Below are 17,860 nucleotides of genomic sequence, written 5' to 3'. Positions count from 1 at the left end.
AAGGCAGCAGAAAAAATAAATATTAAAGGAGAGTCATAGTATGACGCCCTTGTATGAAGACACGACGCATCCGGGAATTCCTAAAGCTCACTCAACATTCATCGCAACATCCCGCTCAACCTGCAAAATTTTAAAAAGAAATGCAGGGCTAAGTACTTGTTGTACTCAATGGGCTCATGCCGAAAACATTTTATAACAGTTATGTAATCCATACCAGTGAACTCGAGTTTTACATATAGTTAAGAAATATCATCGAGAACACAAAAACATTTTCATAGTCTGGCCAGACAAAACAATCTCCCCCACTTTCTCATCAATCAATCACATCCTCTTACCATAGTGCGACGAAAGTGTGGCCACACTATTCGCCCACGAGACCGGCCGACTAGCAAGGACGGCTCACGATCCCCTCTGTGTACACAGCCTGATAGGGTTTGCCTACTCAGACCCGAATTCGTTTATCATAGCCCTATAGCCTAATGGAGCGAACTCACAAACTAGGCATCAAGCACAATCTCAACATAGCCCTATAGCCTAACGGAGCAAGCTCAAACGAACTAGGCATCAGGCAACAATCTCAACATCAAAACAATCATGGCATGACATAACACTTTAAACCACCCTTATAGCTCCACAATCATATTTCGAAACATAAAAGAATTTTAGTAAAAGAAAGCCCACCTCGATTGCTTACAAACACGGTTCACAACTTTATTGAAATCCATGCTCTTCGTACCCACGTACGCACAACAACCCTTATCAACATCATAACCACATAATACAACACAATCAGCCTTCCATCAATACAATTTATCATGCATGTCATATCGTTCCTTTCATCGTTTTCTTAAATTACACATCCCAAACGTTCACCAACATAAGGAAACACCCCATAGTATACCTCAACGTATAACACATAACCACGCCATAAGATACGTTCCTTAATCACACATGTATCGTTTATTCACTCAAAACTTGACAACAAGTATTATTTTAACATGACAGAAATCTGGCAGAACTGGGCGGTTGTTTTGTAAAAATCATTAAAAATCCATCCGACCTCCGTTGGGGCTGAAATTTTACCACAATACAGTAGACACATCAAAGAATTAAAATTTCACATCAAAATCACATCTGTAGGTTGGTCAAATCAAAAAACGAAACTCACTGGACGAGAATACAATGTCTGACATAACTGCGCAGTTAACTTTAAAAATTCATTTAAAATTCATCTTTCGTCAAAAGAGGTTGAAATTTATACACAACACAGAAGACATCTCAAATTTTACTCAGTTAAAAATTTGTGCCAAAATAAGATCGTTTGATCGGACAAACACTCGTCGGAACCTACTGTCCGAACACCAAAGTTTTCATGCTTCACAAATTCGAATTAAGGTTTATCTAACATTCATCCAAACACATATATTAATGCTTCCAACAAATAATCATGCTTCAAAAAGATCTCACAATCATGTTCTCATATATTCACATAGCATTCACCAATAAATCATCCACAAGTTCATTCATCCACATCAATAAACGCATACACATATATTTTCTCATGTAACCCTCAATCCCAACCGATTAACATTGAGATCTATGATCTCTACCCTCACTGTATGCATGAGGGAATCAAGAACAAGGATTCAATGGAAAAGATGAGAAAGAGAATTCAAATATACCTTTCTTGTTCAAAAACAATCGGTAGGAAAGATAATTGATGCGATTCTTCGATGAATCTTGAATTTCCAACTCCAAATTGATGCAAGAACAAAGGATTGGTGAAGAATTGGTGGAGAAGGAGAGGAAGAGAGGAAGAAAAAGTGTGGGAGAGAGGAGAGGGAGAGAAAAAAACGTTGAAATAATAGGGCTAGGGTTTGGGTTTCTCCCTTTTTATATTCTAGGATTAATTCCCACTTAAATAAATAAAAATAAAAAAAATTGTGGAGTGAAAATAGAGAAAAGGGACGTGTACTAGGGGAGTATTTTAAAAAAAAATATTTAAATCCTCAATTAAATAGGAATAAGATTTAAATTGGTAATTTTCTTGTAGGAAAAGACTCCCTCAAAATAGGTAACAAATAAATTAATCCCACAAGTAATTGAAAGGCATATGGGCGAAAATTATGTAGAATAGCATAGGGAAAATTTGGTTTGGATTTAATTTAGATAAATATCCCAAAGCAATTAATTAAATCCAAGAAAGAAATTATTATTTCCAATGGATAGGAGGGCCGAAAATTCCAAATAATATGGCTAGATATATATGCATGATCCCACTTAATTTAATTCACACATTAACTCACATAACCCACAACAACTAATTTCACATAATTAACTCAATCACATAGAAATTAAATTTCATAAAAGCATTTCCCATTCAACATCCACATCAATAAAATAAAATAAGTCACAAATTTTCGGGGTGTTACAATATGGATATGATGGCTGTTGATCTAACTCTCTGATCGGATGGTACGGGGGTTGATATACGGGCTGCTCAAGTTCGTCCATCGCGTCCAATCTCCTGTTTAATCTATTGCAGAAAGTCGTCATCCGGTCACATAAGGAAACGATATCCTCGGTGGTGTAACGAGCCATGAGTACGACAATGAAAGCACCAATAGTTAAGGGGTGCGCTCCCTTAACAAGGACCCGGCGACGACGAGCGGTCGACGACGGAAGTAAAACGGTGGACGTCACGGGCTTGCCCCGGGATCAGCTCCAAAAACTAGGGTTTATGCGAAAATAATAAAGAAGACGGAAAGTAGGAGAATTATGATATTTTTCTTCATTGAATAAAAAGAGAACAATGAGTCTTATTTATAATACTAATTCTCTAATACCCTAACTTAGTGATCAAGAAAATAATCATAAGCATATATGGAAGATATGGAAAATAATTGATAGACAAATTAATAGAGATATGGAGATATCTCGTATCAGCCTACCTTTTGCTAAATGAACTAGTGTAACATTATAGGTAGGGGTGCAAATTTAGTCTTGGGTTCGAGTATACCCGAACCCGACCCTATACCCAATGAGTTTTGGGTACCCAAAACCCGACATTACGGGTTTGGGTAGTTGATGTAAGCATTTTTTTAGTCTAAGTTCCAATTTCTGTTTGTTTTGTATACCTTGTTAGGATCATATTCCCTACGTCCGCGAATAAGAGTCCATATTCATTTATACAAGTAGTAGGATAAAAATGATAATACGTTTCACATTCCACTAACTCATTTACTCACATTTCATTTAAAACTAATAAATATAAGTATGACCCATATACAATTAACTTTATTCCACTCACTTTTTTTAAAATTTTTAAAAATTCGGAAAGAAATGAGAATAATTTTGGAAGAAAATAATTATAGTTTTACTTTTTTTTTTTTGCCATATAGGCCAGAAAAGAGAATAATTTTGACAAGAATAAAAAAAACCAATGATAATTTTAAAAATTTTCTTTATTCTGGTCAAATAGTCATAAGATTTTGGGAGAAAATAATTATTGTTTTACTCTTTTTTTTTCAAAACACTTGCAAGTTAGTATATTTATTTTTATTTTTTAATATCATCATGAAAAGGGTTATTTGTCGAGAGAATAATGCATACAGACTACAGTAAAATAAAAAATTATCGGAAAAATAATACTACTCCACTATATAGATTAGTGGTAGTACTATATTTTTTTTCTTAAATGTAAGACGATTTAATCATTTTAGCCATATGATTCTCAGACGCATATAAAAAAGTACACGCATAAAGAATGTGATAATAATTTGAAGAAAAAGTTCTGGAATTAAATTAAATTTCAAGTACATAAAATATCCAGTAATATAAAACATAAAGTAAATAATAAAATATACTTATAAAATAAAATAAGAATATTGTGAAAAATTGTTATGCCAGGGGCATTTTTGTACCATCATATGCCATAGCTAGGGTTTTTAAGTTGACATTATATAGCGCTAAATCACTCCCTTTCGATAGCTACCTTCTCTCTCGAGGCCGTCAGAGCAAAACCCTAGAAACTCCAGTTCTTCTCTCTACGGTAAGCCCTCTCCAAACCGTGCAATTAGGTTAATTCATTCGAATTATTCGTGTTTTATTGGCTTATTTTCTGTTTTCCCCTTTTACTGGAGTTATGCAATTTTGTGTTTTCTTTGCAAAGGCTTTTCATTGATATTGTTTGGTGTATTGCCTTTCGTGATTTAGTCTTTGCGTGTTTGAGAAATGGCGACGGTGCCGGGGCAGCTCATCTGGGAGATCGTGAAGAAAAACAACTCTTTTTTGGTGAAGGAGTTCGGAAATGGAACAGCTAGCGTCAAGTTCAGCAAGGAGCCCAACAATCTCTACAACATCCACTCTTTCAAGCACTCAGGTTGTGTGTAATGGTTTAATCTGCTGTGTATTTTACATTTTTTTGAGGTTGTGATTGCCTATATTAGTGGATTTAAATTATTCCAGGAAATGTAATCTCTTCTAAATCCTAAATTTCTTCTCCCTTTATAAGAGTAGAAAGCTTTAGGGTAGTTTGATGCATTAACAGCTTCAGTAATTACTAGTAGAAATTATAGTAGTAGAATGAAATGAATTAGTCTCACATTGAAAACTCACCTATCACTTTGAATGATTAAGAATTCTTGTTTCAGTTTAATTTGTGATTGATTTACATTCCATGGTGATGGTATATGTTTGCTTATTAATTTGGTTATTGTTAATAGGATTGGCAAACAAGAAAACTGTGACCATTCAACCAGGAAAAGATCAGACCGTGGTTCTTGCTACCACAAAAACAAAGAAGCAGAACAAGCCATCCACTCTACTCAACAAGTCTGTCATGAAGAAGGAGTTTCACCGAATGGCCAAGGCTGTTTCAAACCAGGTAAACTATGTTATGGTTTACTCATCTCATTCACACCAAGTATTAACATAATAGCATAGTTTACTTACTCTTGAAAATTCTATGCTTGGATTATTGCTCCTTTTGGCATTCAATTTTGTACCATCACATATGATAGTATTAGTAAAACCTTATATCAAGATGATGTTGGTTTGTTTGAAAGGGTAATGCTAATACATCACTATTATGTCTTTGTTGTTGGGGGTTTACATCTTTATGGCTCTGCTTCTTTCCCCTTGTAATGTTAGATATTGACTCTTGCTTTGCATTTCCATGAAGGTGTGTGATAACTACTACAGACCTGACTTGAAGAAAGCAGCTCTTGCAAGGTTGAGTGTTGTCCACAGAAGCCTTAAGGTTGCCAAATCAGGCTCCAAGAAGAGGAACAGACAATCATCTTAGAACAGTCAGAAGTAGCAGATGCTGTTTGGGCTCAAATACTAAAGATTTGCTGATTTCATTTTCTCGTTAGTTTTTGATTTGGACACAAATAGACATCAGTTGGTAACATTGCCTTTTGTTTTACATGTATCCTTGAGACTTTGTTTTATCTAATGCAGTGCAATCTTTTTTTGAGAAATTTTGATGCTTCTGTTTATCCATTTGTTTAGATGTTCTCTTTATATTCCCCATATTGCCATATGTTGAACATTGAAGGGCTCAATTTTGTTCATATTCTTTAGCTAAGCCCATTCGAATGATGTTGATTTTTATGTGGTAAATGAAAGATGCTAGTTGCATATTGCCATGTATTAATATTTGCTTTCTTGCACCATATAACATTGCTTACTGCATTTGATCGGAAAAGAACGAATTTGGGAATGAAATGAATTGGAATGTTTATAAAAAATAAACATGAGGTCTCTCATGACCTGAAATGGGTCTGCAATAGATATTCTGGTATCTATTATTGCTACCATTATTTATTCTAAGAACTACTAGTAGAAATTTCAATAACAATAGACTCCGCCTGTGAAAAATAGTCTCATTTGTGGGCGGTATAGATTTTAATGAGAAATTGATAAAGTAAAAAAAGGAGAAAAAACAATATGCTAAAATAGGACAGAAAGAGAAAAACTAAGAGTGGACAGGAAAAGTGCATAAAGAATGAAAAAAGGTTTTCATTTTTGAAATGGAACTATAATTGTTAGTGGGCCACATCTTTCTGTGCTAGCAAGGCAACACTATTCCGATACTTGTTAGTGGGCCAAGTAAAGCCCAATCCCAAGTTGAGGGTAATCCATCAAGAATAAGAGTAACACGCATATATAGATAATTATTTATTTCACAAATCACAAGGAGCAAAACAGCATATAACTATTAGAAATGTCACGATGCAGTTGTCCCAAAAATTGCAATTCCCGAAGCAGTTATTGATCCTCAAAACCTGCACACCGAAAGTTCAATAAACAGCCAAAAATTGAGGTTAAATGATGTGAATTGTTAAAATTGAGTTATGGTCCCATTTTTATTTCATTTCAGTAACAATTTAATTTTATAGAGTATGTATTAAAATCATAATAGTTATACTTATAAACAATGGAATTTTCATAATTTAAATTCCTAAATTACATATGCGAAATTCCTAAATTTCTAAATATTATCTCTAGGATCTTGATCCATTGCCATAGATTAAAAAATTGAAAGAGGTGATTGAAAAATTGAAGTTAGGTAAATGACATTTGTGAAGTACTGTTATAGAAGAAAAAAAGTCGGACCAATAGGAAAAATATATCAATAAAATTAATAATAAATTAAAAAATATAATCGGAAAATCAATATCTGTGACATAGTTGAACATGTCGGCTACCAGTCCCTCCCAAGTAAGGATGTCAATCGGGTCGGCCCATCGGGTTTCGGGCCAATCCTATCGGGTTGCGGGTTAATCTGGTGCGAGCTAATCGGTTTGTGATTTCTTTCGGATTATAAAAGTTCGACCCTAACCCTAAAAGCTCAGGTTTCAGGCTAGTCCAACGGGTTAATCGGGTTGCTACCGATAAAATCAAGAAGCGATCAATCCATTAAATCACGATGAAAATTAGTTATATTTATAAAATATAAAATATTTAGTAATGATAAATTTGAGATATATGCTTAAACTCAATCATAAACTTTATCAAATACTAATATTTGAGATATTTCGTGAAATTTTAATGCATGTTTTAGAAATTTAAACATTCTTTTAGTGAGTTTAATTTATTTATCAATTATTATATCAATAAATATTCAATATATAATTTGTATATTTAATATAAAATTGAAAGTTATTTTTTTAGTTATCTATATCATAAAATTAGTCAATGAAGTGTTGAATTAGAAGTAAAAAAATACTCCCTCTGTTTCCTCATAGTTGAGGCGAAACTTTTCGGCACGGAGTTTTAGAAATGAATATTGGGTGTGTTAAATAAATAGATAAAAAAGTAAGAGAAAAGAAAAGGTAGAGAGAATAAAGTATAAAGTGAATAAAGTAGAGAGAATAAAGTAAGAGAGAGTAAAGTAAGAAAGAGAAAAAAGTTACCATATATGGAAATGACTCAACTGTGAAGGAACTTTCTGAAATGGAAAAATGACTCAACTATGAAGAAACGGAGGGAGTAGAATAATAGAAATTTTATTGAGTTTTCGGGCTTAGCCCTAACGGGTTGCGGGTTAATCGGGTTTTAATTTTATCGGGATAGGAATTTCCAGCCCTAACCCTAGAAATTCAGAGGGCTATTCGAGATAGCTCACTGGTTGCGGGCTACAATAACACCCCTACTCCCAAGGCTGAAATAGTGACTTTTTGAACGAAGGTTATGCTAAGAACGACAAAGAATACTTTTTTATGTTAAAATAATAAAATCTATAGTAACTTGAGTCGTCTTTAACTTGGGGATGGATGAAATATGAGATAGAGGAAATATTTAATATCTATATAAATTTATAAACACAGTAACTAACCTCTAGATAAAACAATCTCCTAACTAACGAATTTAGTTTCTGTAAGTATAGGATAAGATAAAAGTTTCATGGTCCAAACTTCCTAATAGCATCCACAATAATGGACGAGTCGGCAGACGAGCGATTGGCGAGCCGCTCGTCAGCCGCGCTCGTCCACTATTGCGACCGGTGAGCGCCTCGCGGACGACCCCTCGTCCGTTGGGTATGCCGCTCGTCCGTCAGCTCGTTCGCCGTCTCGTCCGCTATTGTGGGTCCTCCACAGACGAGCGCACGGACGAGAGTAATTTTTTTTAAAACTCTATATATACGGCTCGTTTCGATTCATTTTCATTAGTACCACTTGTATTAACGAGTTTTTTTCTCTCTACTCTCATTTCTACTCAAGATAAATGGAGCATCACGACAGCGACTCCCCAGCCACTAGCGAATCACAAACTACCACGTTCCCGGTTGGAAGTGGAACGGGTGGAATGTCCCAGATGCCGGGGATAATGCCACAGTACTACAACATGTACTCTTGGCCCCAGATAACAGGGATGATGCCCCAAATGGCGGGCATGAGTGCTTCATTCGGGTTTCATTATATAATATATTTCATCAATAGTATTTAGATAATGTCAACTTTTTGGCTACATGAGGAATAAATTGTTTGAACATTATTTTACACAATTATTAAAAAAAATTCTATTAATAGTAATAAATTTTTTTTATCATTATTTCATAAATTGTTGAATGCGGCATAAAGTTTGACGACATTCATACACTCCTTCAACTAAAATATGTACATACAACTTTTGTCTATTATTTATGCAACTATCAAACTTATTGTTTTCACATTAACTAATGGTAAAAATCCGAATAGAGATAGAGAGAGCTTTCGCTGAAATTAAAATAATCGAGGCAAGCAAATTTAAGTTCCCAAATTTCTCCCCAGAGTGTATACATACACATGAACACACACATTGAGAAAGAGAGAGAGAGAGAGATGAGAAATCTGAATCCACCATTTTTATTGTACTAATCGATGCTGCATATCAACATACTTTGGAAAATGGCCGAATCTGAATCCAAATTTCCGCTGTTGCTGCTCCGATCTCCCTCAATCTCTGAACTCTAAATCGCGTTCCATGATTTCTCAATGAAGTGAAAATCGGAAGGAAAAAAGATTTCAGCTGTTGTTTGTTATTTCGATTTTGTTGATTGCGTTCTGTTTTGTGTCGATTGCGGGGTAAGTAAGAATGGACAGTGGTAATGGTGGAGAGGTGACATCAGCTGCGGCCGGTCCACCTACGCCGCTGGAATGGAAGTTCTCTCAGGTCTTTGGCGAGCGAGCCGCCGGCGAAGAAGTACAGGAAGGTAAAAAAATATAATTTGATGAATACGAGAGCAATTTCTTTGCTTTGGGGTCGGATCTTGTGGTTAGGGTTTTGGTTTATGTGAATTTGATCTGTTATTGTCCGTTTAGTTACTTGATTCAGCGGGAAATATTGGTAATTGGTTGGGTTTTCGTGATTGATCTGTGTGGCAGTTTGATAATTAATTTCTCGAGAAGAATTAGTGTTCAAGTGGGTGAATTGAGTTCAGTGTTAGTATGCTTGTGTGTTTTCTCACTTCAATTATTTTCGAAGAAATTTCTATGCTGTGGGTTTAGAACTTTATATCGTTGTAATCTTTGTTTGATGTCCCTTTTTTAAATGGAAGCCCTGCCGTATGTCCAACTCAGAAGCCTCAATGCAAGCATCGATATTTATGGGGTATTGAAGGGAGGCATGCTTTAGATATAGGTACATCTGTAAATGTGCTTCTGGGGGTTGAATATGTGCTGTCAGCTGTTCTAGCGGTGCTGGCTTTTGTTTCGTTGACTAAATTGATTCCAACATATGTACTAGAGTTTTTTTTCAATATTCCTCAAGGCATAAATTGCAGCCAAGGCATGAAATACACACTTCACTATATCCACAATATTCTATGAGTTGAAATATCATGGCCTGCACTGGAAGTAACCATATTACATGGGGGCATATTACATTTGGACCAAATACCAAAAGAAAAATGCCTAGTATAAAGTTGTTCCCAAGTAAAAGAGAACTTTTCTCTTTTTCTTGGCTATTTCATTTGTTGAACGTTGTGGAGTTAGGTTGTTGTCCATGTGGCAACATGCAACACACACATTAGATGATGCTTGATTAGTACTCTGATTCGAGGAGCAGTTTGATGTGGATGAAAGGGCTAGAGAATGAGTTGGCTGAATGATAGCTTTGCAATGCTAAATAGGAGTGCTATTATTTATTAGTTGTCATGATTGTTTTAATAAAATAAAAAAAACTTTGCAATGCTAATTCCTGTCAGAACTCAGATTAGCTGATGCATATTACTCTGTGATTTGAAACATGAATAATTTGGGCGTAAGAGGATTTACTGTGATAAAATTTCAAGCATACTGATTGAAAGTCTTCTAAAGAGCTTATTAGTTTGTCAAATATGCTAGTCCTGCATCAACAATGCTTGCTCTTATTTTTTTTTTTACTTTTAGTAGTTTTTAAACTTAGACCAACTTGGTGTGCATGTCACCTCTGCCTTTGAATTACTTCTGTTTATTTGTATATTTTTCTCAACTTGTACCACAGCATGGTAAGCATGATATTTGAGACGTACTCCTCAAATTTTATAATCAAATAAGTTGACCAGCTGCTTAATTTGCCCCAAGTTATTTACCAGATCTACTTCTTTTATGGCTATATGCTACATTACCAAGAGATACAAATAAGATTAATAGTTGTCTCTATTATAAAAAATGAATTTACTGGTAACCACGTATAGTGTTCGGATGTGTGCTTTCCTATTTTTGTGTCTTGTCTCTACCTGATGGCTGTGTCTTAACATCTAATTGTTTATTGTTGCAGTGGATATCATCTCTGCCATTGAGTTTGATAAAAGTGGCGACCATCTGGCTACTGGTGATCGTGGTGGAAGGGTGGTTTTATTTGAAAGGACCGATGCAAAAGAAGTGAGGCTGCGGGACTTAAAAGATTCTTTATGTTCATATGCTGCATTCTGTACTTAACTTTTTTGCTCTTTAATAAATCTAATTTTCAGCATGGTGGAAATCGAAGAGATTTAGAGAGGATGGACTACCAAGTCTCTCGACACCCAGAGTTTCGTTACAAAACTGAATTTCAGAGTCACGAACCTGAGGTATTTATTTTATTTTCAACACTTCTTCTGTTGTTTCGCTTTACACCTTACTCATGCGATAATAAATACCTAGTTTCCTTTTCAAATTATGGGTCTTGAACATTTGATTTTACACTGAGTTTTCTGCTTTTAAATGTCACGAACCTGAGGTATTTATTTTATTTTTCAACAATTCTTCTGTTGTTTTGTTTTACACCTTACTCATGCGATTATAAATACTCCCTCCGTCCCAAGGAAAGATGACCCATTCCTTGGGCGGCACGAGATTTTATGCAGTTTTATTTTGTGTGTCAAGTGGAGAGAGTAAAGTAAGAGAAAGTGAATAAAGTAGAGATAAAGGGGTTTCCATTTTAAGTAATGGGTTATCTTGGTTGGGATAAACCAAAAAAAGAAGTGGGTCATCTTCGGTGGGACTTAGGGAGTAGTTTCCTTTTCAAATTATAGGTCTTGAACCTTTGGTTGTATAGTGAATTTTTTGTGTTTAAATGTGTGTGTATCAAATAAGCATCTCTTTCTTGCTTCCTTTTTTTTGACTTTTTTTCCTGAAAGAACTTCTTAATCATTATAACTTATGCATGCTTACATTTTCTTCAGTTTGACTATCTAAAGAGTTTGGAGATCGAGGAGAAAATCAACAAGATCAGGTGGTGCCAGACAGCCAATGGTGCCGTCTTTCTCCTGTCAACAAATGACAAAACCATTAAGTTTTGGAAGGCGAGTCAGTCTTAGAATTGATGTTTTCATTTATAATCATTTTTGTTAGTATCTAATACAGCCTCTTGTTCTCTGAGTTTCCTGTATACATAGAGATTGGTTTGGATCTTTTGTTAGACTTTTCTCTTGGTGTTGTGTCTAAATTAGTTATGAAAACTTATGGAAAAAGGAACAAAGATTGAAGATTTGGATATTTTTCTTTGAACAATACCTTGAACAATAATCATGGTGTTTAATTTTGAAGATTCCTTCTCCCTGCTCTGAGACCTCTCAACTTTCTTCTCTCAGGCTTGTATCTTGGTTGAATTGATTGTATGTAAGCCTGGATGATCTTTTGTTAGACTTTTCTCAGGATTGTATCTTGGTTGAATTGATTGCATTATTTTAATTTCTTTGCCTTACCCTAACAGGTCCAAGAGAAGGTGAAGAAAATTTCAGAAATAAATGTAGACTCGAGTAAAGCTGCTGGAAATGGTGGTATTGCAAGTTCTAGTGTCTCTTCTAGTTCCAAGAAGTTTCTTGCTAACGGCGACTGTTCAAATCCTTCTTCCAATCCTTTGAGCAATGACTTGTCCTTTCCACCTGGGGGGCTCCCCTCTCTACGATTACCAGTGGTAGTTGTACTTAACTCATAGAGTTATACCAGTGGCATTAGTAGGGATTCCATTAAATTATTTACTTTTTGATGTGCTGTGTTGAACATTATTTTTTTTAAACTATCAATTTGTTCCCCCTTTTAGTTATATATGATCATGTCTCCTTTACATGTACTTGATCTGGTTTTGTGGTATGCTTGTGACTCATTTTATAGCAAACTTTTTAAACAGACCATTGTTGATTGGTGGATCCTTATTGATGAAAATTTTTCAAGGGTGGAATTATCAGTCATAGTACCACAATGCATTCATACTTTGATGTGGACAGATCATCCACCTCCTAATGCTGACTGAGTTTTCCTATGACCTTTGACAATTGTAGGTCACAAGTGGTGAGACTAGTCTTCTTGCAAGATGCAGGAGAGTATATGCTCATGCACACGATTACCATATCAATTCTATCTCAAATAACAGGTTGGAAACCTTTATTTTTTTCTTCTTCTTGCTATTCAGCCTATTTTTCTTAGTTGAAGTCTCTTTGCAGTTGACAATGTTCACAGTTTGCTTTACATATTCTTTGGCATGCTCTTCTTAGAAGTAAAATAGTTAGGACAGTTTCATGCAATGAAATTAGTAACATAACTGAGATAGATAGATATGCCTTTTCTAAAGGATATCTATGGTAGAAAACTGGTAGAATAGCAGCTTTGAGATAATTCATAAACCATAGGAACATGAAAAGAAATGACACGTCTAATTACCCATTTAAAATGTGAATCATCTTACTCTGAGAAGGCTTATTTGATGAAAATGGTGAAAATAGTCTGTTATTTTCATAATCTTACTATATTAACAATATATATGTGACTGATTCATTTTACCTTCTTTAACTTTTTCAGATACTTATACTCCCTCCGTCCCTAATAGTTTGTCACCGTTTGACCCGACACAGGTTTTAAGAAATGTAATAGAAAGTGGGTTGAAAAAGTTAGTTGCATGTGGGTCCTACTTTTATATACTCCCTCTGTCCCATTACAAGTGAGGCGTTTCTTTCTAGCCATTGTGTTGCGAAGATAATAATAAATAGTTAAAGTGAAAAGAAAGTAAAGTAAGAGAGAAAATAATATAGAAGAGAGTCGTATATACATTATTATCTTACTTACTTTATTTTATCTCTATTTTAACTATTTATTATTATTTTTGCAAAACAACGTCCGATTTGGAGTGCCTCACTTGTAGCGGGACGGAGGGAGTATTAGTTTTATAATAAAATGTGAGTGGGAATGAGTTAGTGGAATGTGGGGTCCACTACCAAAAATGGTAAATGAAGGTGGAAATTTTTAGGGACGGACGAAAATGGAAATAAGTGACAAATTTCAGGGATGGAGGGAGTATTTATTATCTCTGACTAAAGTGCAGTATTCTAGGCCCTTCATTTGCCACATGATTACAAATTTATGCTGTAACCTGAACCTCTAAATGCTGTGGATGCTGAACATATTTTGACTCTGTGGAAACTAGAATGTGGTTACATTGTATATCCGTTTTTCTCCGATTCTTTACGTTGTTAAAATTTACAATTTGTTTGTACTTGTAATTCTTTGCAGTGATGGTGAGACATTTATATCAGCTGATGATCTCCGAATAAATCTTTGGAACTTGGAAATAAGCAATCAAAGTTTCAATATAGTTGATGTGAAACCGACAAATATGGAGGATCTGACTGGTAAGATATTATCTGTATTTTGTTCCTTTTTTCTTTATTATCTTTTATTTTTGGAGGGGGGGAGGTAGGCTGTAGGGGAGTTGGTATGAGTAAGGCATTTATTTTCCCCTCATCTATGTCCAATGGAATATGTGGTTCCCAGTGCCTTCAGTGCATGCCTAAGATTTCTTCTAGTCAATGGTTTATTGTTATAAAATTTAGTTCAAGTTAGAGCAAACTGAAAAAGGTCTAACACTGATATCTGCATCTTGCACTTTCCTGTAATTTCAGTTATGTTTACTTTTTAGTGTGACTGATCACTTAAATCCGGAAAAAGTAGTTTATTGGGTCGGAGTTGTCTTATCTCATATTCTCATTCAATGTATATGGTGACTTGAATCTTCACAAACTCTTATAGCTAAGTCCTTTGATTTGTTCGTTTTGTTACATATTGCAGAGGTGATAACATCAGCAGAATTCCATCCTACTCACTGCAACATGTTAGCATATAGTAGTTCAAAAGGATCAGTTCGTCTTATCGATTTGCGACAATCTGCACTGTGTGACTCACATTCTAAAATGTAAGCTCGTTGATAACCATTTGTGTTTTAGGCACCTCCTGATACGTACCTATATATGTATCTCCTGATTCTGCTTTAATACTGAAGGACAATAAATTAAATGTTGCATGGATATGAGACTTTTAGTTCTTCATTGCTTCCAGAAAACTTTTTTTTAGCTCCATCTTAATACTCCTTTTCACTTCTATTGGTTAAGATAATAATTTTCATTCATAACAGATTTGAGGAGCAGGAGGCACCTGGCTCGAGATCATTTTTCACTGAGATTATTGCTTCAATTTCAGATGTTAAGTTTGCCAGGGATGGCAGATATTTACTGAGTCGTGACTACATGTCCCTGAAGGTTCCAACTTTTGTATATTTGTGCACTATGTTTGTTGCAAATGCTTAAGTGATTTTCGTTTGGACTCATCTGCTTACTGCCGATCAATTTAGGAAGCTATAGTGAATGATTTATGCATCATATTTTTTGATAACGTGCTATACTGGTGTTACAGTTAATTATGTTTACTATTGTCATCATTAAAATTTTGCTCTTGGCTAGACTGGGGTGGATGGTTAGATGTTATTTGCTAGGTTTTTGCTTGCTTAAGTTCAATCCAGAAGGGGAAAATGCATGAACATATGCTTTTCTTAAACAATGATCCTTCATTATTTCATCAATTTGCTGATGGAATTTCTTGGGTCTGCGTTATTGATAATGAGATATATAACTGTTGCTATGATTCAACAATTTCTAGTAGTTCCTAATTGATCTTTCACTGATAGATATGATTTGGCTGCAGTTATGGGATGTTAACATGGATTCTGGTCCAGTGGCAACCTTCCAGGTTCACGAGTATTTAAGACCAAAGGTAAACCACTTGTTCAAATTTTTTTACCTGAAATGTTTTACTAATACTCAAAGTTGATTAAAATTTACTTTGACAATGCCTAGCTCTGTGACTTGTACGAAAATGATTCCATCTTTGATAAGTTTGAATGCTGCTTAAGTGGTGATGGTCTTCGAGTGGCTACTGGTTCATACAGGTGTGTCCTAGTTTTCTTTAGTTCTATCATAGTTATTATTGGTTCTTCTCGCTCTAACCGAAGAATAAAAAATGTCAGCAATCTATTTCGTATATTTGGCTGTGCTCAGGGAAGCACTGAGGCAACTACTCTAGAAGCAAGTAAAAACCCAATGAGGTAATGTAATGTCATGTCATGAGTGTTCAATCTCTATTTCTGTTGAAAAATCCTTGCTTATTGCTAGACATTGCTCCATGGCTTTTCAGAAGGCAGGTCCAGACCCCTGCTAGGCCTTCCAGATCCCTGACCAGTAGCATCAGCCGTGTCGTGAGGCGAGGTGTGGCATTTTTTCTCATCTATTGTTACCACATTCGCTTCATTTTTTGGTTTCCCAACTCAAGAATGTTATGGAAATATGTTGCAGGTGCTGAAAGTCCGGGAGCTGATGCCAATGGGAACTCGTTCGATTTCACTACTAAGCTGCTCCACCTAGCATGGCACCCATCAGAAAACTCGATTGCTTGTGCTGCCGCAAATAGCCTGTACATGTATTATGCATAGTCAGTCCGAAGTTGATGCTCGGTAAACATTTTTGGGTTGCTACTGGAGGAAGGCTTCTTTCAGCAACATGCGGCTCTGACCAATGTTACCTTGAAGTGCTTCATAAACGTTTACCACTGACTGGGCATGTCGGGTTCCAGAAATGGAAGTGGTGTATTTTGCAAGCAGCAGAGAAACATATCTATGTTATCCATTTGCTGCGTCGCCCACCATATTCGTTTTTTTTTCTTTACCCTCTCTCACAGCAAACGAATAGATGTTGTTATTTGTGCCAGGTAGCTAATGGGAAGGAATGTGGTTGTAGGCTTGTAGCTCTCCCACAAAACGGAAACTAAAGATGCCGTATATTGTCTCTAGTTCTAAGGTACATGTAGTTTCTTCTTACTCCAAAAATCATCATCATGCTGCTAACTTGCAGGCCATTAAGCTTTATTAACTTCCATGGGTAGCTTAATACTTTTCACATCAATCTATCTTAGGATGCTTTTTAGCCCTTTTCTTCAGCTATAGATTACTATTTCATTGGATATTTTCGCTTGTAAAAGTATTGAATCTTGGATTATAGTATTAATTTGTAAAATATTTTCCATTTCATCTTAAATGCTCTTCAGTTTAAACCCAGCAAAATGTGTGATATTACCTCTTAATATCATTAATGGATTGTGATTTCGTTATCTGGAAAGTTGATGCTTTTTCTAAGTGTTACAAGGTTGCCATGATGTTAGGTGGTAATGGGTTATGACTAAGCTCTATTTTTATGGGAAAAATGTCTACTCACTTTTGGGATATATTGTTGTTTTTATTTGCATATGCATATATACCATCAAAAAGTGAGAAACACGAGAAATTTTATTATGGAAAAAATCAAATCCACCATCCATTTTGATTACCCATTTTTATGTTTATTCATGTTTTCGGATTTGCTAGAAGCTTGATTTTAGGTATTTAGGAACATATTCAGATAGTGTGGCTTGGTGTCTAGTCAGTCGCATCATTTTTTTCAATACGAGTCTAGTGCGACATGTTACTTATATCTAATTTTCAAATATGATCGAACACCAACAAAATTATTGATTATATGACACCAATATTTTTCGAATTTTTGTCAATATATTTATATTGAGATGTGTTCATCATTCAAGTAGATCCCTCTTACAACAAGATTCTTGTTGCTGCAGCTTACAACGTGCGAACGTTCGTTTTACCTTCATCATACTATTTGTCGAGTCTTATTCATTTTACTTGCTCTCTCCCACCCGCAAGGAATCAACTTTTTGTTTTGATTGCAAGTGATTGATTTCATTTTTTTTTTGCCAAAAACAACACATTCTTTCTCTTTCACTTTATTATTATTATTATTATTATTATTATTATCTTTTTTCTTACTTTATTCTCGCTTTATCTCTTCTACTTTTTTATCTCTCGTACTTTATTCTTTACATTTTACTCAATAATAATCATTTTCTTAAATCTCGCGCCCAAAAGAAATCAATCAATTGTGATGAGACGGAGGGAGTATTATATACTACCTCCTCAATAAAAAAATACACTAACTTTACCATTTTGAATTATCTCCAAAAATTAGACCAAATTTAAATATGAAATTTTTTTTAATCAATTACTCTTCACCAATAATGACGATCCTGTAATCTACTAT

The 17,860-nt window shown here is 35.1% G+C and overlaps 2 protein-coding genes across 4 annotated transcripts; both read left to right on the top strand.

The window, feature by feature from the left end:
- The first annotated feature begins 3,968 nt into the window (after window positions 1–3,968).
- LOC121743183 (60S ribosomal protein L28-1-like) lies at window positions 3,969–5,483 on the top strand. The gene is made up of 4 exons (XM_042136412.1): window positions 3,969–4,051; window positions 4,216–4,381; window positions 4,725–4,885; window positions 5,183–5,483. Exons 2-4 carry the CDS (start codon window positions 4,234–4,236, stop codon window positions 5,303–5,305), a joined length of 432 nt encoding a protein of 143 aa, XP_041992346.1. The 5' UTR covers window positions 3,969–4,051; window positions 4,216–4,233; the 3' UTR covers window positions 5,306–5,483.
- A 3,229-nt stretch (window positions 5,484–8,712) lies between these two features.
- Window positions 8,713–16,804, top strand: LOC121744726 (serine/threonine protein phosphatase 2A 55 kDa regulatory subunit B beta isoform-like). Of its 3 annotated transcripts, none has more exons than XM_042138327.1 (14): window positions 8,713–9,199; window positions 10,747–10,850; window positions 10,940–11,038; window positions 11,633–11,752; window positions 12,163–12,363; window positions 12,731–12,822; window positions 13,956–14,074; window positions 14,511–14,634; window positions 14,854–14,977; window positions 15,420–15,488; window positions 15,572–15,663; window positions 15,742–15,819; window positions 15,909–15,979; window positions 16,067–16,804. In XM_042138327.1, exons 1-14 carry the CDS (start codon window positions 9,082–9,084, stop codon window positions 16,201–16,203), a joined length of 1,548 nt encoding a protein of 515 aa, XP_041994261.1. In that variant the 5' UTR covers window positions 8,713–9,081; the 3' UTR covers window positions 16,204–16,804. The 3 variants fall into 3 exon arrangements, with proteins under 3 accessions (XP_041994261.1, XP_041994259.1, XP_041994260.1); XM_042138325.1 differs by having other exon boundaries at window positions 12,163–12,369; XM_042138326.1 differs by having other exon boundaries at window positions 8,714–9,199; window positions 12,163–12,366.
- Window positions 16,805–17,860: the final 1,056 nt, after the last annotated feature.

Source organism: Salvia splendens, chromosome 8 (assembly GCF_004379255.2).
Source record: "Salvia splendens isolate huo1 chromosome 8, SspV2, whole genome shotgun sequence".
NCBI lineage: Eukaryota > Viridiplantae > Streptophyta > Magnoliopsida > Lamiales > Lamiaceae > Salvia > Salvia splendens.
The sequence above is the reverse complement of the archived record's forward strand: the minus strand, read 5'-3'. Positions and strand labels throughout refer to the sequence as shown.